This window comes from Labrus mixtus, chromosome 24 (assembly GCF_963584025.1).
Source record: "Labrus mixtus chromosome 24, fLabMix1.1, whole genome shotgun sequence".
In the NCBI taxonomy this organism is placed as follows: domain Eukaryota; kingdom Metazoa; phylum Chordata; class Actinopteri; order Labriformes; family Labridae; genus Labrus; species Labrus mixtus.
The window spans coordinates 3608636-3632897 of NC_083635.1; the positions used below are offsets into that span (position 1 = coordinate 3608636).

The window sequence follows — 24262 nt, forward strand, 5'->3', positions numbered from 1 at the left end:
ATTGAATTAAAGGGAGTTTAGTCCCTCTGAACTTCTCTAGAAGATCTCTAGTTGTAGTCAAATGCTGAAATGTGCCAACATGTAGCGTACATTTGGATACAGCAACATCTACTTTGGGACATTTTTCTGATTAACTGGGAAATTGAGGCCCAAAATTCTCTCTACTTGTGGCTCTGTTTGGTGTTAAACCAACTACTGTGTGACATTTCTGGCTAAAATCTTGCTACTTGTGACTGCAGGACAGAGGGGTTTATCTGTACATCCCTGCAGATATTAATCCGATCAGACTGCGACGTAACGTTAGGCTGTGTCTTCGTCGTCTCATGTTTAGCAGCTTTACTGGGTGCAGAAAGTCATCCGACGCAAGTTATATCTCAGGCTTCTGAGTGATCTGTGTTACGGCAAAAGTTTTCCTCGCAGCAAGTTGTAGCAGAGTTTGGCTGCTGGCTATTTAATAATCAAACAATACAAATGTAGTTGTTTTAGTAAAGCGGACATTTGTCTTGAATCTCAGTGTCATGCAGAAAACTGAAAATCCTACATCTGGACATCGAGACGGGAAATGTTCAACTTGTACTTTCTAAACGATTCAGCAACATCATCCCTCTTTCATCATAAGATTTTTGGTCGGTCTAATGTAACACAGCCTTTAATTAGCTGCATCTTTCAAGGAGGAGGTTGGCTTTGAAATAAAGCAAGAAGAAATGATGATAGAGGAGGAGGAGGAGGAGGAGGAGAGTTAGACAAGGAGGGGGAGAAGAGAAGAGGAGAGGGAGCTTGTTTCAGTTTGCAGTGATCGCTCATCCAGGAGCCTGTTCCACTCAGGGATATTTGGATTTTTCAGTCTGGATGCTGTAGCTCGGGGTTGGACTGTCTCTCTCTCTCTTTCTCTGTATGAGGACGCTGCATGTCTGGCCTGCAGACATGGGCCCCTCGATTCGCTCTGGGATTACCGTCTGCCTGGTCCTCACCTTGGCTCAGGTGATGTTTGTGACATGCCAAGAAGATAGCAAGAATGGTGAGTGACCACTGCCAAAAAAATCTCTCTGTTCTGATTGGCTTTCTTCGTTTACACCAGCTGTCGTACGATCGTTAAGATATTTAGAGATGTTGTTCTTTTCTGTGCTTTAAAATAATTCATTCAAACGTTAGTTAACGTGCATTCATTTAGCCAACAATACAACGACAGATTCATGATGTTCAATGATTTACAAGCCCTGTAAAAACATTTGCTTCTGTATTTCTAATCAAAGTCACCAGGACATGCTTTTGTACTGTTCTGTTTGTTTTTCCCATTAAATCAGGATTTATGGTTCCCTTTTTTAAAATGTAGGAAGTGGTTTTGGAAGATGTCCTACTCTTGCAGAATCTGCTTCGTGTTTAAGTTAAACTGGGGGACCACACTGGCTTTGTGGTTTTGAGAGCTGAAGGTTAAAGTCACACCCACAGTGTTGACCAAAGGGGCTTATTACGCCTTAATGGGACACCTTTGTCCTGCTTGTGAAGCCACTGAAGAGTGCTGCCTTGTCACAGCTTATCTTGAGTCAAACACAGAGACGGCTTTGCTTTCTTGGAACAAAAGTGAAATAGGTGACATGATATTTAAAGTGAACTGTCCGTAACATCTTCCCTCAAATCAGGACGACTTCTAAAAAGTGAAGATGTGGCTTGACTAAAACAAAATGTCCCAGTGGATGTGATCACAGGTCAAAAATATCTTCCTCCCCTGCAGGGTGCAGAACAAACTAAAGCATGCGTAAAAGGCGAGCTGGGCTATTTCAGTGCCGAGGTCGAGGCTGAATGACGGGGTTTCGAGCGCCACGGCTATAATGATGTGGCCGTGCGAATGGGACGGACAAAAGAAGGCCACTAATTTTGGTCAGACTTCGGGGCCAGAGGCAGACGAGACACACCCAGAGAGAAAGGATGCTGGATATGAAATATGTTTCACTTGTTCCATCCCAGTTCACCTCCACTGAAGCTGCAAAAGAAACATTTGACTTTGAAGATACCGCCTTCTTTTAGGTCCTGTCTTCTGTGACCTTTAAGGCCACTTATGTCCAGTAAAGACATTTCTCCCATCTGTAGGCTGACAGATGTGCAACATCAGGCCTAAAACTAGGAATGGAGAAATGTTTCTAGCAATAAAAAGTACATATGTGGTCGAATATATGACTAGAAGAAGCCGTGACTATGATTTTACTGAAAGGTTGACAACATTTCTAGTTATCTCTTTATGTCTACTACTTTTGTTGTTTCTTCCCGTTAGCATCTAGCCTAATTTACCTTCTTTTCCTCGAAGGTTTACAGTGTTATTGCTTGTAATGCCATTTCTAATTTAGCCGCTCAGTTTGGTCACCAGGAAGACGACGAGGCATTACAGGAAGAAGTACAACGACGGAGGCGTAATGACAATTTAAACTACCGGTAAAAGATGAATTAGCTCAAAGCTTTGTAGAGCTGCTTGTTAGCTTTTTGTTGCAAAACGTCAATGACATTTGAAGCTTTCATACACAGTCGTTTAGCTTAGCTTAGCTCTGCTTATCATGAAGACGTAGGGGAAAAAGCTAGCCGTAATGGGACCGACAACAAGCCTCGCCAAATCATCACAACTAGCTTAGCATAAACCTCATTTAGCCGAGCTCCATCTATTGCTAACAGAACTTTGAATCAACACTAATTAGCATTACGGTGAATTTATGCATACAGAAAGAAACTTTTCACACATTTTTCTGGAATATTTCTTTGCTCATCTTTTAGTGTCAGCGTGTGGATTCTTTTCATGACCAACTTTTCCCATCCTTGACCTAAGCGAGGATAAACATACTGTTTGTTTGTAGGCTTTCTCTACTCCCACAGAGTGATTCCTGCATGGCTGCGTCATCTGAAGAAGTCAAATCATCTGACACTTGATGACAGAAACATAAAGAGACATTGAGAAAACCAAGTGTAACTCTTGGCTGCAGTAATGTTTGATCTTCTTCTCCTACCTGTGAATTGTCATTAAAGCCACATTACGAGGATCAGTCTAAATGATCTGGTAGCTGCAGGCAGCAAACACAGACCCTGGAATAGTAGACTTCAGCCTTTCCCACATGGATATAAAAACAGTAACAACCAAGCCTTAATGTGCTGCTGTAACCTTCTGTGAGCACGCTGCTATTATGAAGAAAATGATAGCTATTTCACCTTAAGTATATCTGCAAGAGAAAACAGAGATCAGGAGACGTTCAAGTGTTGTTTGGACTCATTTTAAGATGTTTCTGTTTGTTTCAGAAGCAGGTTTGTCTCATGCTGTCGGGAAGGAATTCTGGTTTGAGAGCCGTGATGATTTATGTCGGCTGGTTAAGATGTCGACCGGCCGTTTTAGACTTTAGTGCTGCGCTCTTCTTGGCTTGGTGTGTGTGAATTTGTGTGTTTGAGAGGGACAAAATAACAGAGAGCTCAGAGTTTGAATGCTGGAAACCAACGTCAGCAGACTGAAGTGTACTTCTGTTTTTCCTGACATTTATTTAAATGGCCATTCAGCAGGAAATGTCCGCAGTATCTCTCACTAGTTGGCTTTTAGTTGCACCTGTTGACTTGAAACAATGTCTTCTGTATCACTTATTCATTCTTGCACATATTTCCCATCCATAATATCTTTGCTCACACCATGTTTCTTCGTGAATAGATTTCATTTTGAATATTTATGGCTGCAGGATCTGGATAAATCAAGTATTTTACAAGACAAGCAGCTCTGATTAGGCTTTATTTCGCTTCTCTTTGAAGTGTCGGGGGACTTTTTTAGTTAACTGGCTGTAGAATAAGCTTCCTTTTATAGACAATGAAGGAAAGGTGGAAGTAATGTGGGCGGAATAGTGTTATTAATAAACCTTAGAGGAGGAGGTAAGGGCGTCTGCAAACCTCAAGGTCACAGAGCTGCACGGACAGCCTCCTCTAAAAAAGGAGGTCATGAAATGTGTGTATATATTTGAACTATAATCACATAAAAGTGCTTCAAATGATGGTTTTAATGACAGCAGTTTGTGAATTATAGCTATGAGGCATGAAAATGTATTTATGTGCTTTCAGAGTAGCAGGTTCAGTACTCCCAAAAGAAGTTGCAGAAGGGTTGAAAACATCGATTTATAGAAGAAAACTTCTGTGGCATAAATCCTGCAGCTTAAACTTCCAGCTCATAGATTCTTTCCATGTTTCCTCCGTGCAGCTCCTCTGGGTGCAGCAGGTTTCTTAGCAGGAGGGTTCTCCGGGTGTGGCACCTCTCCGCGCTCCCAAAAAAAGCCAAAACCACAACTTCTACCCAAAGCAAACGTATAATACAGCCTCGGCGGTTTCCCCTGAAATAACTCGCTGCTTTTGAAAAGCAGCCTGGCTCGCGGGGAGAGGCCCCACCACATAATTAGTATTTAGGCTGCCGCTTAACTGCCGGGATTAAAATATGCTGCCCAGAGCTCCAAGCAGGTGGCCATTTTTTTTTTAACCTTCTTTTTAAGAATTTCCTTTTTTTTTTCTTTTTGAGTTATGTTTGACAACTGCAGGTCAGGATGAGGGATTAGAGAACAGATTGCCAAAATCATGCTGCTTTAACATGTTTTTAAATCTTATTTTTCTCAATGCACAACATAAATGTTCCAATATTTCTCACATGAACACTTTTTTTCTTCATGTGCAGAATTACGATCATAATGTGCCATTATGATGAAGTTGTGAAAATCTGGCTTTCTTTCTTCCTGTTTTATCTGAATTGTGACCTAGTTCTTTATAATATTAGTCTAACACCAATTTAAAGAAGTTCTTGATCTTAAAAGATAAACTTTTACTGAGAAATCTTAAATTTTTCATGTGTTCCCTAAACTCATTTCATTTTTAGAATAATCTAAATAATTCTGACATAACTCCTAATAAAACATGTAGATGGATGGATGTGCAGTAGAGAAAACTACAGGTCTCGTCCTGTGTCATGTTAACAGTTGGAGCCATGAGAGAGAGCGAGACATATTACTGCTGCAAAGATGATTATAGATGATGACATACTTTTCATACAGACACATTTATAGTCTCATTTACAGCCAGGAGCTGCACATTAACCTCAGTCTAGTCACTGACGGGTCGATTGAAGAGCAGCTTATTTAACCTCAAAGTGTCTCCGAACTCGAAGATGTTTAATCCTAAAGTTTGAGCATCATTTTCTGTCTCTTCCACATAAATCAACCAGCTGTCAGACTTCTCCCTCAGGACAGATTTACACAACCTACTTTCAGGTTTAGTAAGTGGCAACCAAACTGTTACACTCATGCAAATAAAAAGCACTTTTTGCAATGTTATCATATTGTACATAACTCCTAAAAATCAAAGTTTTCAGACTTCTATACAGATCTGAAACTTTATTGAGACGATTTTTTAAAAAGTAGAATTTTCTAGTTTTATTGTTGTATGAGTGGCTGTGGTTGTTTTGTATTTTCTTGATGTACTTTAAAGGCGAGATCCACTTTCAGTTTCTTGCATTGGTTAAACCCCCATGGACCCCCCTATACTACACTTCCCATAATGCAACTCAACGCACCTCCTTTATAATCAACAGCTTTCAAACTTCATACCCAGAGATGAATGCAGCATTTTGTTGCTTTTGTATGTAGAAATCGTTGCAGATGAGGGAAACCTTTGTGGTTGATGATTTACGAGGCTTGAATAAAGTTTAAGTGAAGGAATGTTGTATTTTTACCCTCCAGAGCCACAGGCGACATTATAAAAGTGTTTTATTCCCAGTCTGAGTTTAACTCCACATGATGAGCACTGTGATGTGTACAATCAGTGGATTTCCCCTCTCGGGCTCACAGCAGCTGAGTTTATTCACCTTCAGGATTTTTAATGTCATGTATTTGAGGATCGTCACGGTAACAACAATACTTATGTTCGGTGAAGGAGATCAGGCATCATTTGTGGAATATAATTAAGTACCATTTGGAGGTGGTGGGACGTCATACATAATGCTTTCTATTCCTCTGCAGTTTGAAAGGAGACGTGCTGTCTCCTCCTGTAAATGTTTCTGACAGCTCGCGTTAAAATCTGAAATAATCAAAAATAAGGCAACACCCGTTAAACGGTAAGCTTTTAAAGAGCGATTTCATTTTATTAACTGTATTTCTGACTATCTTTTGCTCCCTTTTTGCTGATATTTTAAAAATATTCATGCTCATACATAAACTCCCTGATATAAGCCCTGAATAGATTTGAGGGAGAAAAAGAAATAATGAGCCTTTAAAGCTAAAAAAAAAAACAAGCCTGAACTTCAACTTCCTTTTAAATCTGATGCTGCTTTAATGAGGCAACAGCATAAACCTAAACAAAGAGACTGTGGGTTTGAATCTAGTCTGTGATGCAAAAAGAGCAATCATGCCATTTGACCTTGAACGTGTAGTCTTTGAATGAGCCTTTATTCAGCTTTTATTTCAACAATTGTGTAAAAAAAATTAAAAAAAGAAGCTTAACCTGCTTGAAGGTTGTTGGCAAAAGTTTAAAATGTTTCCTTCATATTGCAGAGAATGTAATTAAAGCAAGAAGGCCAGCTGATTATCATTGTATTGCTTTGTAATGAGTGCAGCCTAGTGGCCAAATGTGGAAAGTACAGCTGCATTAGCTTTGTAAGTGTATTTTAAAATGCAGTTATTTGGGAGATTAGTTTGCAGTGATTTAGGTTGTTTCCCTCTATGAAATCATATTTATCTTCTTTTTGGTTTGACTCCACTAATTTCTGCTCATGTCTCCTGCTCACAGAACAGTTTCATGACCGTTGGGAGGTTATTAAATCAATAAATCCACCTGTGCTCCTCATTGCTGTGTGCTTGACTCAGACAGCTGCACAGAAAGCGGACAGGTCTACTCCAACAATCAGATATGGAGCCCCGGGCCGTGTCGGGTCTGTGTGTGTGACGTGGGCTCTGTAGTGTGTGAGGACGAGGTGTGTGAGGAGCTGAGTGACTGCCAGGCGGCTGTGACTCCCGAGGGCGAGTGTTGCCCCGTGTGCTCGACCAGTACAGACACCGACGCAGGTAAACGCTGTTTGTTCCCTCGCATACTGGGAACTCTGGTTTTAACTCAGCACAATCTCCTTTCAGTTGGTGTGACTCATCATTATGGGGTCTTTCTGAGCATCTTTTTAGGATGCTTTTAGACTTTTTGTTGATCTTACATCAAAGAGGAGAAGACAGGTAGCGGTGCGCTGAAGAGTTTTTGCACAATTGAAATTCAGCCATGCAGTTTTTATTGTCGTCAACTTTTCCTCTAGACGTCAGAAGCTCTGTTTTCAAACTGTGTGGAGACGTCCTCTGGTAAATCATTTTTTTAACTGAGCTTTTGTTCCTCTGAGGACCAAAAAAAAAATTTGTTTCAATTTCATATAAATACTAGAACTAAGAAATGACAGATGACTGTAACACGCCATCATTCTGACTTTGTTGTCCTGAAAAGTTTACCTGACCTGCAAAGCGAGCGTGTGTTTTCATAGAGCTCTGCCAACACGTTTGTAAAACCTCACAGCAGGAAGCAAAGCTTGAGAGAGTAATAACAACCAGTAGGCCCAGTGGCCACGGCCCAGTGGAAGTGTTGACTCATGAGAACAACAGACTCACTCTTTTGTATTCTTTCTTTCACCACTAGCTCCACAATCCAAACACAGGAAACCAATTTCCCTCCATTCTGTTTACAGGTTTAAAATGATTATAGAGCCACAGGACTCGTGCTTCTTTTCTTTTGGTTTCTACATGTGGAGGAGTCCGGATGAGCTCCACTGGAGCCGAATATCTGACTTTATCTGAGTGTAAAAAAAGACAAGGTGTTATTGTGATGAGACTTTCTGTTTCATGAAGAAAGGGCTAAGAAAAATCTTAGCATGGATTTAAAAACACCTCTGATACACGCAGAGTTTTGTCCTGCATGTTGTGTCATTGACCACATTCACATTTTCAGATGACCTAGCAAGGGCGCGATGCTCAAAGTGAACCTCTGTGTGTCAGGACGTCATCCGTTCACTTCACGATATTAGAAAAATACGCAATGTGCGGTGACAGCTGCTGGAAACAGTCTCATCATGGGACCATGGCTGCAGGTCTTGTGCTAGAAATCCCCCATAATGATGAACAAAGCCCCCCCCCCTCTACCAACTGAAAGGGACTCAGCCACATTACTGACGCCCGTTGCTGTTCTGTCTCACGAAGATACCTGCGCAGAAAACGGAGAGACCTACTCCCACTATCAGATATGGAGCCCAGAGCCGTGTCGGATCTGTATGTGTGACGCGGGGACCGTGGTGTGTGAGGAGGTGGTGTGTGAGGAGCTAAAGCACTGCCCTACAACCGAGGCCCCCGAGGGCGAGTGTTGCCCCGTGTGCTCGACTGCACCACCACCACCACCACCACCACCACCACCACCCCCGCCTCCTCCTAGCACGGACAATAAAACTGGTAATAAATATTTAATAAGAAGCTGATATTTGGCAGAGGAGATTTTAATGTGGGTCCATAAATATTCACATTTGCAAATCCACCCCGAGTCTATTTATGTGGATTTTTATGTGGTTATAAAACAGGAGACTATAACATCTTCTGGAATGATCACTGTGCTAAAGGTGATCATTAATGCTTCATCTTCAGACCATCTCCTTTCATGCTTTTAGTCCCTGCCACCAAAAACAGTTTTTACCCCAAAGAGTGTTAAAGTGTGCTGCAAGTAATGTGGCATGAGCCGATGTCAGTAGCCGAGCTTAATTTGTTGTGCCAAATCAATTTAATGCTGACATCTGATAGGCCTAACTACTGATTCAGGGAAGAGGTTTTCTATTTATATCTATCTATCTATCTCAGAGAGGAATTGGGAAAGTCTGACACTAAAAGAATTCATGAAACAAACATTATATCGGCTGAATTATTATTTCAAACATCGGTATCGGTCCTGATTTTCACAATCGGTGCATCTCTCTCAAATAAACAATCAAAGGACTCTGGGGGGGAAGCATTGAGATTTCAATAAACGCTAATGAACATCTGATTTGCAGGTATAATAATATACATAATTTCGACGACCTTTCTTTAGTTCTTTAGCATGCTAACAGTTTGTATTCAGCACTGATTTAAAGCAGAGAAAGCTGATGGGAGCACCGTTAGTTCTGCGGGTTTTAAACGAAAGTTTTGGACAAAGCCCGACCTGAAACACGACCGAAGTCGACATCCAGGGCTGTGAACGTGGCACCAACCTTTTGTGCCAATCCATCCTGTAGTTCATAGTCGAGGTTTTTCCACTGTGAGAGTCAAATCATGTGAGCTGTTGTTCTCTTCCATGAAGATTCCTGTTCAGAGGACGGCAAAGTCTACTCCAACAATCAGATATGGAAGCCCGCGCCGTGTCGGGTGTGTATTTGTGACATGGGGACGGTGTTCTGTGAGGACACGGTGTGTGAAGAGTTAGGTGACTGCAAGACCACAGAGATCCCGCAGGGCGAGTGCTGCCCTGTGTGCTCGACTGCAGACGCTGGTAAACTGGAATGTAAACCCTCCAAAAGCCTGTTCTGCATCCCGGTTGTTTTCCTGCAGCGTTTTGTGTCGATGCCTCTCATGTGAAGCGGCCGGACATCTTCACGTGTCTGTCAGGACTGCTGCTGCTGCTTTTTTGTCATGTCTTCCAACCTGAAGTTCTCCTCTTCAGGCTCCATCCTGTGCATCAAAACCTCCAAATGTTCTTTTTGTTCGCTGTGTCCGAGTTTCCCTAAGATTCTAGTTTCAGTTTGCAGAAGGAATACATCGACCTTTTGCCCGATAAGTTTACTTCTCAACCAACTTGTGTGCGGCAGAAGTTTGGATAGCAATAAAATGGAAAACATTTGAAACTTGTTGAGTTGCTACCATTTTGTTCTGCAACACAAAAGGAGGTTAAGCAATAAACTTATTCCTCAAATAATGTGTATTCCTCTGGGAAATGATTTCTTCCACTGTCATGTTTGATTTCATGTTATCGGTTGCACTTTAAATGAACTTTTAACGATGATAAATGTTATTTGTGCTATCTTTGTGTTGCTTTCTGTTTCAGTACCAAAGTTTTTTGCTCAAAAAATGTCGTCAAAAAAAGAAACCTTTTAAAGCTTGTGCGTGTGATTTTTAATTTGTGACAGCGAGGTCGCTAAAATCACAAACAAATCAGCACACAGAAGCTTTAAAAAAAGAATATATGCCCGCATGTGAGTTGAGGCACGTCATATTACACTTACGTTTCTTTGCCGAGAGTCAGAGGAGTCTTTCAGCAACACTTTCATGTTTGTTTTCCAAATATGAAGCTCAAGCTAGTAGCTAGCTATTGATTAGCCTAGCATAAGGACCGATTTGTAGATACAAACTTCTTCTAGCTACATTAAACTAACTATCAAACATGTTATGACTTTATATCGACTCTTGGCAAAAAAAAGCAAATAAGTGTCAAACGGTAAACATTTATTTCTTGCATTAAAACCAACATGAATGCTAATTTAATGTGTTTTTGTTTCATGAAGATACCTGCACAGAAAATGGAAAAGTCTACGCCAACAACGACATGTGGAACCCCGATCCGTGTCGGATCTGTGTGTGTGACATGGGGACGTCTGTGTGTGAAGACGTGGTTTGCGAGGACATCGGTGACTGTGGCCAAACTGTGACTCCAAAGGGCGAGTGCTGCCCCGTGTGTTTGACTGCAGGCGCTACAGCGAAGCCCAAAACCAACCCCAGGATAGGTGAATGTTGCTCCACTTGTGCTGTTCATTTCTGTACATGATCTTGTTTTAAAAATATCCTTTGCGTTTCTGGCTACAGTCTCAGCTGCGGACGAGACTCCAGGGGAAGGCTGCGCGGTCGACGAGGAGATCTACCAACACAACGACATCTGGAAACCGGAGCCGTGCCGCGTGTGCGTCTGCGATAACGGCGTGGCCATCTGCGACGAGGTCCAGTGCGAGCTGATTTCGAACTGCGAGAAGGTCGTCACTCCCGAGGGAGAGTGCTGCCCCGTGTGTGAAAACTTTGCCAGCGCAGGCAGGATGATAGGTGAGGCTGAGTTTTACCTCTCAGTTCTTCTTCTGTGGCGGCAAAATAAGAACTTCTTTATTAAATCACTGTGCAGATTACATTGAAGTATACATTAAATGTACTAACTGTATTATTTGTTTTTGTTCTTCTTCAGAAATGATGGCCTTCAAGGTAAGGCAAAATTCACTTTTACATGGATTAGTATAAAAATATAAAGAATGAATGTTATTTAGATTGGATCACGTTGTTTATATTTCTAACTTTTTCAGGGACAGAAAGGTGAACCAGGTGATATCCCATATGTGAGTACTTTGTTTGCCTGACACTTCCAGCAAACAATAACAACAATAATAATAATAATAATCTATTTACCTTTTGTATATACCTTTTTATTCCTAAAAAGTTGACATAGTTTGTCTTCTTTCTCTCAGGTGGTTGGACTCCCCGGGCCTTCAGGACCTGCCGTGAGTTTTGACCTCTTCTTCTCCACTTTAAAAAACAAACGTGAAGTCTAAATGACACCAGAGAACTGATCATCTAGAATAGAAAGATTCAAACTAACCTTGATGAACCCTTAAAATGCACAGTTCTATGCAACATGTTAACACTAGAGGGCACCAGAGTCTCATTAAGGTCTCCTGTAAAAACCAAAGATGGATGTTTGATTCAATAATTGCTGTGAAGGCCGGTATCCTTTGCACTTACACTTGAGAAATTCAAAAAAATATTCATAATTCTATGCAAAAATTCTTACTTAATTTGCTATTTTATTTTTCCATCATGATGATAAAGTAATGCAGCACGTTCAGTCAGCAGATAAAATGTATAACAAATATAAATCTCTCTTTTCAGGGTCCTCCAGGAGCTCAGGGGAACACTGGACAGAGAGGCTTTAAAGGCAGGCGGGTAAGTTTGCATTAATGTGCTCAAAGCTATCAAACCTTCATTTGGACTCTGTTAACCTACAAAGTGAGCTGATGATGGATTTGTCTTTATCACTCATTTATATAGGTCGGTCTGCAGGATTTCTGTGTTTGTTGATTGTACATTTTTAGACATCGAGGTTAAACTTTCAGGTAAAACGTGGAACAGAGAAGTCTGTCATGTATTTCATTTAACATGTTGTATTTATCTGCCTCAGTAGTGAGCTTGTTTGTTGTTTTCAAGCGACGCTTATGTTAAATGAGTCAGTGATTCATGGCCTGAAGAAGATTTCTCTTATTGATCATATTTCACCCTGCAGGGATTTGCAGGACCTCCAGGATTTGACGGAGAGCCCGGTATCCCAGGTAACCCAGGACAGCCTGGGGCCCCTGGCCAGAACTCCCACCCTGGGGTGAGTTATTCTCCGAGACAGTTGCTTTTAATGCAAAAGAAAAATAAATGTGCCTCATTTGAAAATGTTGTTAAATATTTCTTTACTTTTTAAAGGGCAACATCATGTCTCATATGGCTTCAGGGTTCAATGAGAAATCTGCGATGGCTTCAATGGTGTCAGGAACAAGCGTGAGTTGCGTGGAATAATGACGATGTGAAGTTAGGATGTTTGCTGTTATAAATACTTTAAGTTTAAAACGTGTTTGTTTTTTTTCAGGGTGAAGCAGGACCTAGAGGACCTCCAGGGATGCCAGGACCAGCTGTACGTTTTCATGAGCTAAAGACTGAGCTGTAGTTTTGTTGAGTGGATATGAATCATTAATGACACTCATGTTGTCCTTTGTTCAGGGCCCGAGTGGCGGTCAGGGAATTCCAGGAGAGGCTGGAGATCCAGGACTGATGGTGGGAACATTTCTGCATCTTATGTTTTGGTTTTTGTTTCCCATGTCAGCACAGTTTATCTCTGAATGTCTCGAGTTTTAGCTTTAGCTCTGACAGTTTTTATTGTTTGTTTGCAGGGTGAGCAGGGTCATCGCGGACCTGAGGGGCCGTCTGGAAAAGCTGGACGTGATGTGAGAAAAACCAAAAAAAACATTTATGTTTAGAAAAAGAATTTCTGACATTTAAAACGAAGAACTTTCTCATTTAAAGCTACAATAAAGTAATTAATTTGATATTGCCACATGAGTAATTTCTTATCAATAATCGTTTTTTTCTGCTCAGGGTGAACCTGGACCTGCAGGTGCGACAGGGGAACCAGGATTTTCGGGATCAGGGGTAATCCAGCGTTCATGACAAAATAAAAAATTAAATTAAATGAGGTGTAATATTTCAGGATGAGACTAAGAGGCACAGTTGAGTTTGAATGTAACAGACAGGATTCTGCATGTACTCCATACATATTATTGTAATAATAATTTAACACACAAACTATTAACACAACTTCACATTTAGATTTTGTAATTGAACTTTGCAAAACAAAAGGAAGAAGCAGAGTACATCCCGATAGAAGTGTTAATACTGACATCTAGTGGCTCTCCGCTGACACTGCAGTGTACTCCTCCACACTGAACAGTAACAGTATAAACTGATTGCATCCTTCCAGGGATAAAGAGAGAAAACTAACAGTAAAAGAAACATAGCAAGAACTCGTGTAAGCTGGGGCTTCATTGTGATTCATTTGGTTTAAATTCAGGGTGCAAGAGGATTCCCAGGACTTCCAGGTCATCCAGGACTGAAAGGTCACAAGGTAATTCAAATTTACAGCTGCCAAAATATATGATTTCACTTGAAGTCTTTTTGAGCAAGAAAAAAAGTGAAGAACTTTTAGATAATTTCTCTGTTTCTCTAACAGGGACATGCTGGTGTTCCCGGGCCGAGAGGAGAGTCTGGAGCAGCTGGATTAAAGGTGGAAACATCTGTCACTGAATATTGTTGATTAATCTAAATGAATTGTATCTGTGAATAAGTCATTATAAACATTTACCATCATTTGAGCTTCTTTAAACATGTTCTTTGCTGCACTAATAATTCCATAATAATCCTCCCACCTCTGACTGTATTGGTCTTTATGATTTTGTAGGGAACATCTGGGACTCCGGGTGCGATGGGTGCTCCAGGTCCTCTGGTAGGCGTCACACACCGTAAACAGAATTCCCAAAAATGTCGTACACGTTCAGGTGTCTCCAACATGTTTTTTTTCTTCTTTCAGGGACCAGCGGGGATGCAGGGAGAGAGAGGCAGGATCGGACCAACCGGACCTGTGGTGAGAAGAAAACATCATCATTGGTTTGAAAAATTAAAAAAAAATCTGTAAAATCGTGTCGCAGGATTAAAACTTCTTCCTCTTTCTCTTTGCAGGGCAAACGTGGAGCATCCGGCCATGTTGGAAAACCAGGTCCTCTGGTAAGGACTGAGATCGACAGTAACATCTTAGGAAACAAACGTAGTGACTCTAAGAGAATGTCTCATCTTTCTGCTACATGAAGAGAAGTGAGGAAATGTCAAAGTTTCTGATCCAGCAGAGAATCTTCAGAATAGAATCACTTTAGCACGAAACAGCAGCTTTAATTTTCACTGATTTAAGCCCTCGAGATCTTTTAAAGCTTCCAACCCCAAAACAAAGAAAAAGTCCTTTACATTTAGATTTATATAAAACATCTTTTTGTCCTCTACAGGGACCTTTGGGAATCCCTGGAGTGCCCGGCTTCCCCGGTGGCCCCGGCATGAAGGTAAGACTGTCAGCCTTAAGTCAGAAGTATGAAATATAAATGAACATATGGACACATTTTTACTACATGAAGAACTGTCTTATAAACTGTTGGCTTCTCCGTAAATCTTTCCACACTACGTTTCCTCTTGACCACGATAACGGGAGGAAACACAGAATTACTGCAAAACTATACTTGATTGAAACTCTAGAAAACACAGCCAAAAACGATCTAACCAGCAGGGTCTTTACAGGAGGATTAAACGTTTATAATCACTTCCTGTCTCAACTTTTTTTTGGGGAGAAAATTTTGAAATATTAGCAGAACAGCCAATGAAACCCCTTCCAATTTAAAAAAAAAAAAAGTATGACGGTGACCTTGATCTACAAGTGATTAAACCTGAATCTGATGCAGGGTGAAGCAGGGCCTACTGGAGTCAGAGGAAGTCCAGGACCGCAGGGACCCAGAGGTGATGGAGGTCGCGCAGGACCACCTGGCAAAACAGGAGAGGAGGTGTGCTAACGATGAAATCATTCTATCTTTACATTTCTTTTGAAGTGGTAAAGTTTTTCATTATTTAACGGCTTTGGATAAATATTGATTACCAGTTCATATTTTCAATCAGGGTTCAGCGGGGGCCGATGGAGGTCCAGGGGCCCGGGGACAATCAGTAAGTTTATCTGCAGAAGTTTGAAACCAAATTTCAGCAAACATTTATCATTTATCAGACATTGTTGTTACAGCTGTTTCTGCTACTTGTTCTTCACAGGGTCTTGCAGGTGTCCAGGGTCCAGCTGGATTGTTGGGCCCAGCTGGCCCACCCGGCCCCCAGGGGACTACAGGAGCACCAGGACCAAAGGGACAATTGGTATGAGCTCTCATTTAATCACATTTTCCTTTATGGACACCATCAAATCCCTGAATTGTGGCTCATGTTTGTAACTCTGTGGCTTCTATTTTATTTTGTGTATTTAAGTTTTAATGGTTTGACGGCCATCTTGTTTTTCAGGGCGATGTTGGCGTGCCTGGATTCAAAGGAGACGGTGGAGCCAAGGGAGAGAGAGTAAGTGGGACGAAAAAGAAATGTTATTGCTATTTCGCTTCTAAGTGTGTGTTTAGTTTTTTTTATAGATTTTTTCTGTCTGGGTCCTTTCAGGGTGACCATGGTATTCCTGGTCCGATTGGTCCAATGGGAGACGACGGTAAACGCGGATCCCGAGGTGACGGCGGAGACATCGGGCCCCAAGGACCTCAGGGCGAGTCTGTGAGTCAACTTTTTAGTTTTCGAGTTGGAGAATCATTTCAGTGGATATTTACCCGAAAATTCAAAAACCTGATCTGAAAACAGCCGATTTTCAAAGTCATGACAGCAGTGTCCTTTAATTGTCTCAGGGAGCGCCAGGAAACCGAGGATTCCCAGGTGCAGACGGTTTACCAGGACAAAAGGTGAGCAGGTTATGAAGAAGAAGAAGAAGAAGAAGAAGAAGAAGAAGAAATAATGGCAGAATTTAAATGTTTTGTTTGTTTTTCTACTGAGGATATCTTTGTGTTTCCAAACAGGGAGCTCAGGGTGAAAGAGGACTTCCAGGATCAGGTGGGGCCAAAGGTTTCTCTGGAGATCCAGGACGTAATGGAGAGCCAGGTTTAACAGGAGCTCGGGTAAAGCTACATATCAGATCTTGCCAACCTGTAGTGGTTTAACTTTGCTACATCGATGGTATTGAGCGTGGTTACTGGGGCAACAATCTGAAGAAAGTGTAAAACAACCAAACCTTAAATAACAAACAGTAATATGACGGCTGTTCTGTAATGGTGCTTCTTCTTCTTGTTGTTGTGTGTTTCATGTCACAGGGTCTTACTGGACTCATCGGTGCCCAGGGAGCAGAGGGGAAACAAGGACCAATGGTGTGCAATACTTTGCATTTTCACAGAGTCACAATTAACCAGAATAACCGAATAAGAATTCCTTCTTCCCTCAAACGTAGAATAGCGTGTGTTTCATGTAGGCCGCATTTACCGAAACATACTTCTGGTCTTCTCAGGGCTCGGCAGGAGACGATGGCAAACCGGGGCCAGCTGGTCCTAACGGAAACCGAGGTGCAGCTGGACACATGGGCCTGCCAGGTCCAAAAGGCTTCACTGTCAGTATGAGTCTTGACTTGACTATCTTTGTGCCTGAATACACACGTGACATATTTAGTGCTAACAGCGACTTTCTCGGACGTCACTTTTAGGGAGATGCTGGGAAGATCGGAGAGGCTGGCAGCGCCGGGCCTCCAGGCCAAAGGGTACGTTATTTTACAATGACTACAGCGTGGTAGACACTTATCGCACGTACATCACCAACTCTTCAGGGTCGTTTCAAAAAGTAAAGCAGACAGGATGCTTATGGATGCTGCATCTGTTTTTAAGGGCGTGCACGGAAAAGATGGAGAGACGGGAGCGGCCGGTCCCACTGGTCCAGCTGTAAGCATCCAAGTTTGAGAGGCGGTTCAATCGTGAATGGTTTGATCGAATGATGTTTAAATGATGTTATGTTGATGTCTCTTAGGGTCCTGCAGGAAAGAGAGGAGAGCAGGGACCACAGGGATTACATGGTTTCCAGGTATAATGTCTTTAAATATAAAGAGTTTGGGATTATTACTGGAGGTCTAACAGGCAGCCAGTTGGATGTTTTTCTTTTTTTATTGATCTTCCCTCACATATAATAAAGTTACCATCATCTACACACTAAAAGGCCTGAGACCACAAAATGCTACCAACAGAGTCAATCACACTCCACTGAAGCATTCAGATTTATTTACATAGATATTGTTGTTCAATGTTGTGCCAGAAATAAAATCGTATTGGTGTCTTTTAGGGTTTGCCCGGACAGCCAGGCCCACCCGGAGAGTCAGGAAAGCCAGGTGATGAGGTACAACTGATAAGAAATAGTTTGTTTTTTTCAATAATTACATTTTGGTTTCTTCAGATGTCTTAACGATGAGCTTACATTGTTTTATTTCCAGGGTGTTGCTGGAGAGGCCGGGTCTGCTGGAGCTACTGGCCTAAGAGTAAGTCTGTTTGCTGGTTGATTTTTCAGCACTGGTTGAAGGTGTAGGTGTTCTTTTGTTTTAGTTAAGAAAATGTTTTCACTCTTTTAGAGGGTTTAAATCGACCTCCCTTTAGTCACACGTCAATGCATTCTGATTTAAGTGCTGAAAGTACTTCTCTCATGCTCTGGTTGTCCTTGCAGGGAGAGCGAGGTCCTCCAGGAGAGAGAGGGGAAATTGGACCCAATGGGCTGCAGGGACCTAAAGGTGGTCCAGGTGGACCAGGAACAGATGGACCAAAGGTATTTTAACCTTTAAACTCCTGACAATGAGACTTTAGAGCCAAAACACTGCAGACAATCTGACTGTTGCATGTGTGACATCTTCGACAAAGAGCCAGACTGTGTCCCTTTTTATACTTTTTAAAATGTGTTTTAGGGTAACGCAGGTTCCGCCGGTGCTGGTGGAGAGCCAGGAGGTCCAGGACTTCAAGGGATGCCAGGAGAGAGAGGGATACCAGGAACCTCAGGCCCGAAAGGAGACGCAGTAAGTTAACGAATACGGGATCAATTTTTAACATCCTGTTAATTCAGCAGAGCAAAAATATCCGCTATGGTTTTCATCTTTCCTTCTAACAGGGTTCAGTCGGAGACAAAGGCCTCGAGGGTAAAGCTGGAGCTGACGGAGCGCGGGTGAGTCATCCAAACATTACGGACACAAACAATAACGTAGATTTGGAGGAAAAAAAGCAACAAAAATAAATGGCTTTTGTTACATAAATACACTGTGTTTGAACGTTTTCTCATTTCTTTTTGATTTCATGAAAGGGTCTTCCTGGACCTGTTGGACCTGTTGGTTCCAGTGGACCCAATGGGGAAAAGGTGAGCACACGTTTTGGCCATACAAAGGCAGCTCTTTAGCAGTAATAAAATAGTAACTCAGTTAAAAATGGCTGCCATGTAAATTGTGGTGATGTGATATATTCACTAAACTGATGCTTTACAATCATCCATCTATAAAAACCACTCAGTTGGTTAACCTTAAAATCAAACACACGCCTTAAGGTTTATATTTATGATTTTATTGTTTATTTCAGGGTGAACCCGGCCCATCAGGACCTGCAGGACGCCGAGGGACGAGAGGAATACCTGTGAGGACAACATTTTTATTTCAAACTTAAACTGAGCAGTTATTGGATTTTCTCTAAATGTTTAAAGTTTAATTCTGCACTTAATTGTGTATTTGATGCTACTTAAAGGGTTCTACTGGTGAAAATGGTCCAATTGGTCCTGCTGGTTTCCAAGGAACTGCTGTAAGTGAATCTGTCCAACATACACCATGGGATAAAGCCGCACACACAAAAAGCTCGATTAAAAACCAACTAACTAACCAACTCCCTGTTTCTCTCCCAGGGTTCTGATGGTCAGCCTGGAGTCAAAGGAGAATCCGGTGAGCCAGGTCTCAAGGGAGAGGGAGGATCACCCGGACCACAGGGGATGGCTGGGAAACCAGGAGAGCAGGTACACATCACAAACATCAGGGGACAAATCAACGTGGATCTAATGAAAGCCCGGGATCACTTTATGAATGCTCGCTAAAATATCTGCTGTACAATCCAATACATATTATAAGCTTGTACAAATGAATCTTACAATCAAATTAAAGTAAAAATATATATATCTCTAATAAAATGTTGGTGTAGTTTGACATTTTCTGATATAAAACTGTTTGCCTCAAGGAGAAGCGGACAAAAGTCACATATAAACGGGAGATTTTATTTTGTGTGCCGTTGAAAGTGGCTTTATGGTGGAGGGGGAAAAAAAGTATATATATTCAATATAGTGAATATTTTTGGTCATTTAGTCTTGAGTCAGGAAGGAGAAGCGTGAACTCGTGTGCTCATGTGTTTTAGGGACCTGTTGGTGTAACAGGACTGAAAGGTGGCAGAGGAACGCAGGGACAAACGGTGAGGTCGATGCCTCTGTGACAAATGAAACCCTCACAGTTCTTTCGATTTATTTCTTCTACTTGAATTCTTATGAGAAAACTTTCCGTTCCTCAGGGTGCTCCTGGTTTCCCTGGACTACCTGGAGGAGTCGGCCCAGTCGGCTCTCTTGTGAGTTTATCATTTTAGCATTTACATTTTTTTAAATGAAGAATTATCATCTTGTTCTTCAAGCTGAACATCATGTGTGTTTCAGGGTGCTGTCGGAGCTGACGGGCCTATAGGTGCTTCAGGAAAGCCAGGTCCGGGTGGGATTCGAGGAGAGCCAGGAGCTATGGGGCGTCAGGGAGAGAGAGGACCTGCAGGAGCGCCGGGCAGCTCCGGAGAGAAGGGTGACTCTGGAGAGGACGGCCCCTCGGTACGAAGAGTTCACTGCCTTCCAGTTGCTGATCGTCCAGCGGTTGTGCGCGAATAAAACTTATCTGGCTTCTTTTGTGATCGTCTTTTAGGGTCCTGATGGGCCTCCGGGACCTGCTGGCACCACGGGACAGCGAGGCATTGTGGGTCAGCCTGGACTCAGAGGAGAGAGAGGCATGCTGGGACTGCCGGGTCCTGCTGTATGTATTCCTTCTCAAAGTCGTTCTCCTGTTTAAATCACATAAACTAGTATTGAACTTTGATCATTTTTCTTAGGGTCCACCAGGAAAAAACGGAACTCCTGGAGCTCAAGGAGGCTCAGGACCTCCTGGTGGAATCGGTTTACCCGGAGCCACGGGGCCAAGAGGAGACGCGGGACCTGAGGTTTGTCCGTCTCTGACTTTATATTACTGACAAGAGTCAGTATGCAAACTTCAGATCGAAAACTCACTGACGATCAACTGTCCTGTGTCAAATCTTTACAGCTGGCTGTAGTCTTTGTGTTACCATGGTAACTTCATCATGTGATTCTCTGTGTTCGTTCAGGGTATCGCCGGAACAGAGGGGCCTCCTGGAAAGGATGGTCTCTTAGGAGAAAGGGTGAGATAAAAAAATATGGAGTGTTTTGTTTTAAAGATGTAAAATGGATGTGCCACACGTTCACCTGTGTGTACAAACCACATCTGTGCTTGTTTTTAAAGGGAGAACGGGGTAATCCCGGTCAAGAGGGTCTGCCTGGTACTACAGGGTCTCCTGGAACTGAGGGGCCTGTGGGGCTGACAGGCGGTCCAGGGCCAATTGGAGAAAATGTGAGTTTCACCATTAAAATGATAAACAGTTCTAACTGAATACAATCAGTACTTGTGTAAATCTGACCTGCCATCTCTCATGTCCTTTTGAATGAAGGGTGGCAGGGGTGCAGCTGGACCCCAGGGAGCAGATGGAGTACGGGGGAAACTAGTAAGCATGACATTTAAACTTTTCACTGGTTTTTACGAAAAGACAATTCAACCTTTTTCTTAAATCGACATCTACAATGAGTTGGTGCTTGTTGACGCCGATTTGTGTGTTTTTAGGGCCCTCAAGGACCTCAGGGAGAGAAAGGAGCAGCTGGAGATCAAGGAGAGAGGGGTCAGAAAGGACACAGAGGTTTCACCGGGCTCCACGGTCTGCCAGGAACAACTGTGAGCAAAAACTTTGAATGCACTGAAGATCCTACCTTTTGTCATGTGAAACACTTCATCGGTTTTCTTTCTCTAACAAGAACACAGAATTAATTTCAGGAGCTGTCATAACATCTCATTCAGTTACTTTCAAGCAACAACTTTGGACCTGCACTATGCATGATTTGTGGTATTTTAACATTTAACATTGGGCACATTAACACTGAAAGCATACGAGAATGAAATGCCGTCATTTTGATCTCAGGGCCAAACCGGAGAGCCAGGAGCTACAGGTTTTGTTGGACCGTCTGGCCCAAGAGTAAGTGCAAAAAAAAACATGTAGTGAAATTTGACAACAAATATAAATAAGCCGCTCTGCCCTATTTTTGTTTGCAAATCTGTGACTGTTTCACTGTGTAGGGTCCCCCAGGAGTGGTGGGTCCACCTGGAAAGGAAGGATACATCGGTCAGCCCGGACCACAAGGCGCTCCTGGAAGCAGAGGCAGCCTGGGTGAACTCGGAGAACAGGTGATTCTTTGTTACCTCTTGAGATCTCTTTATCTCAGTCTAAAGTTTTAAAGTATTTCTGTTACCTCCCTAAGCATGACAGAATCCCTTTCACACAACCTCATGATTATCTTTCCATCAGGGTCCACATGGTGACCCCGGCCCGCCTGGCCCTCCAGGACCCCCCGGACCTCCCACCGCCGCCGTTGAAGACCTTTACGTCCCCTCCTACGACTACGAAGGGAACGGTGGTGTCCCTGAAGCCGAGGAGTTCGTCGAGGACGACGTGGCTGCTGATCTTCCTCCACCCCCTCCAGAGATCAACAGAGACGAAGCCCTCCCCAATAAGAACCAGGCCTTGCTGCGCGCAGATACCGGGGTCCACGCCACTCTGAAGACCCTCAGCGGACATCTGCAAAACATTCGCAGCCCTGACGGCAGCAAGATGAACCCCGCGAAAACGTGCCAGGACATCAAGCAATGCTACCCTCAGAAAAGCAGTGGTGAGGGCAGCATTTGTTTGGTTTGATGTTTATGCTTATAAGTCGGGCATTTTGTGTCCCAAACTAGGAGAACACATTTAAACTTCTTTGTATTCTTTCTGTTCTGTTCTGTTAAATATCGGTGTCTTGTAAGTCTGATTTTGGGCTCGTCATGACAACATAAAAATGAAATCAATGATGTACGTTTCAAACAGGGGAGTACTGGATCGATCCAAATCAAGGAAGTACCAAAGACGCCATCAAGGTCTTCTGTAACATGGAAACTGGAGAGACCTGCATTTCTGCAAATCCTTCCAACGTTCCCCGTAAATCCTGGTGGACTAAATCCAGTCCTACTGCCAACAAACCGATCTGGTTCGGAGCGGACATGAACAGTGGCAAAGTAAGTCGGGAAACAAACATTTCATGGCGACGTGTGCGGAGAAGCGTCGAAAAGGTGTAACCTCGTGAAAACCTTGATGTCATTTCAGTTCCAGTATGGAAACAACGGCGAGCAGCCCAACGCCGTGGCGGTCCAGATGAAGCTGCTGCAGCTTTTGTCCAAGGAGTCGCACCAGAACATGACGTACCACTGCAGGAACAGCGTCGCTTACAAAGCAGAGCAGAGCAGCAGCCTGAAGAAAGCGCTGGTCCTCAAAGGCTTCAACGGCCAGGAGCTGAGAGCGCAGGGCAACAACCGCCTCCGATACGCCGTCATCGAGGACAGCTGCTCGGTAAGTCCTCGCAGAGACGCCGCTGTTCAAAATGGATTGTAAGACCTATTTTCTGACTGAGCTGACTTCCTTTTCTCTCAGACATCAAACGGAGAGTGGGGAAAGGCCGTGTTTGAGTACAGGACTCAAACTTCAGCCAGGTTGCCGTTCGTGGATTTGGCGCCCATGGACGTCGGTAAAGCCGACCAGGAGTTCGGCCTTGACATCGGCCCGGTTTGCTTCTCATAAAACACAAAGCAAAAAAAGCAAGATGGACAGAAGTAGCCTTTTTTTTTTTTAGGAGGAGTAACATCATCACAAAGTTATACAGCAAGGACTCCTCTTCCTGCGAGCGGACGAGTCGATGAAGATTAGAAGTTTCATTGCAATTCTTCGTCTTCAGCTGCATTTCCCAAACAAACAATACAGCGTACTTGAGAAGCGTGTGACTCCCAAAAATCTGACATAATTTATTCACTAACTAATATAGTTACAATTTAGAGCGCTAGTACTCTACAGGGGAATGCATTTAGGAGGAAAAGACATGTGCAAGGTGCTAAGAAGGGTGTGGATGGATTATAAACCTGGAAAAAAAACAAAGAAATAAAGCAGTTTGCATAAAAACTGAAGAATAATAGCAATGAAAGGGTTTAATTTGACTTTTGTTTTCAGTGAATGCACGTCCAGAGGTTTGGACACGGGCGACAGTTCTTATAGCAAACAAGTGTAGTTCTTAATTTTAGTGGTATAAAAGATCAAAATCATGCTTGAACCTAAATTATTAAGTTCTGTGTAAGAACTCGTTCACTCCTTCAACAGAAACCCTCTGTATCTCCTTTTTAAAACTTCAACTGTAAATGCAACATATGACTGTAAATGGCAAAGTATTTGTTTTATTGTCGACGATGGATGTGGAATAAATGTCTTTCTTTGGAATGACTGTGTCCCAAAAACTAAAGCAGCAAAAGTGAAACGAACACTTAATTTGTCTTTACGAAGAGCAAAGTGTGAGTTGAGACGAGCTCTGAATCCTGCGACTGAAACATCCCAACACTAGAGGGAGACATTGTGCTTTTCCTTACAAGTTTATAAATCCGAGTTCTCCTTTCCCCTGACAGCTTAGGTGGAAAAAGTACTTCATTAGCTCGACTGTAAAACAGAAATAGTGTCTTATAGTGACATATTCATACAGATTTAAGTGTTATCTTTTAGACATTGATCAAAGGTCAAAGGTTGATTTATGCTTTAATCATCCTGCAGTTGTGCTCACTTCTCAGAAGATAGTAACATCCTGATTGATCATTTACACAAGCAACAAAACAAGCCTTGTAGTAGTTACAAAAAAACATGTCTTAGATGCATATTTAA

General features: G+C 42.6%; 1 protein-coding gene across 2 annotated transcripts; it reads left to right on the forward strand.

Moving 5' to 3' along the window:
* The first annotated feature begins 768 nt into the window (after positions 1-768).
* Positions 769-23830, forward strand: col5a2b (collagen, type V, alpha 2b). Of its 2 annotated transcripts, XM_061032892.1 has the most exons (56): positions 769-1018; positions 9340-9528; positions 10538-10756; positions 10836-11066; positions 11203-11219; positions 11318-11350; positions 11480-11512; positions 11901-11954; positions 12292-12384; positions 12480-12554; positions 12643-12687; positions 12774-12827; positions 12944-12997; positions 13149-13202; positions 13621-13674; positions 13780-13833; positions 14008-14052; positions 14137-14190; positions 14286-14330; positions 14603-14656; positions 15050-15148; positions 15261-15305; positions 15405-15503; positions 15645-15698; positions 15792-15899; positions 16028-16081; positions 16196-16294; positions 16487-16540; positions 16678-16776; positions 16870-16923; positions 17048-17101; positions 17187-17240; positions 17496-17549; positions 17644-17688; positions 17871-17969; positions 18106-18213; positions 18306-18359; positions 18495-18548; positions 18764-18817; positions 18926-18979; positions 19080-19187; positions 19580-19633; positions 19730-19783; positions 19869-20030; positions 20122-20229; positions 20306-20413; positions 20576-20629; positions 20731-20838; positions 20936-20989; positions 21106-21213; positions 21458-21511; positions 21613-21720; positions 21842-22202; positions 22397-22584; positions 22673-22915; positions 22997-23830. In XM_061032892.1, the coding sequence occupies exons 1-56, from the start codon at positions 895-897 to the stop codon at positions 23141-23143; spliced, it is 4995 nt and encodes a 1664-aa protein (XP_060888875.1). In that variant the 5' UTR covers positions 769-894; the 3' UTR covers positions 23144-23830. The 2 variants fall into 2 exon arrangements, with proteins under 2 accessions (XP_060888875.1, XP_060888876.1); XM_061032893.1 differs by lacking the exon at positions 9340-9528 and having other exon boundaries at positions 770-1018.
* Positions 23831-24262: the final 432 nt, after the last annotated feature.

Excerpts from the sequence above, each read along its gene's own strand:
- col5a2b (XM_061032892.1), top strand. The coding sequence starts at position 895 with ATGAGGACGCTGCATGTCTGGCCTGCAGACATGGGCCCCTCGATTCGC. Across the intron at positions 14,657-15,049 it reads CCGGTGGCCCCGGCATGAAG|GGTGAAGCAGGGCCTACTGG; the intron begins GTAAGACTGTCA and ends AATCTGATGCAG. Across the intron at positions 17,550-17,643 it reads CAGGAAAGCCAGGTGATGAG|GGTGTTGCTGGAGAGGCCGG; the intron begins GTACAACTGATA and ends TTTTATTTCCAG.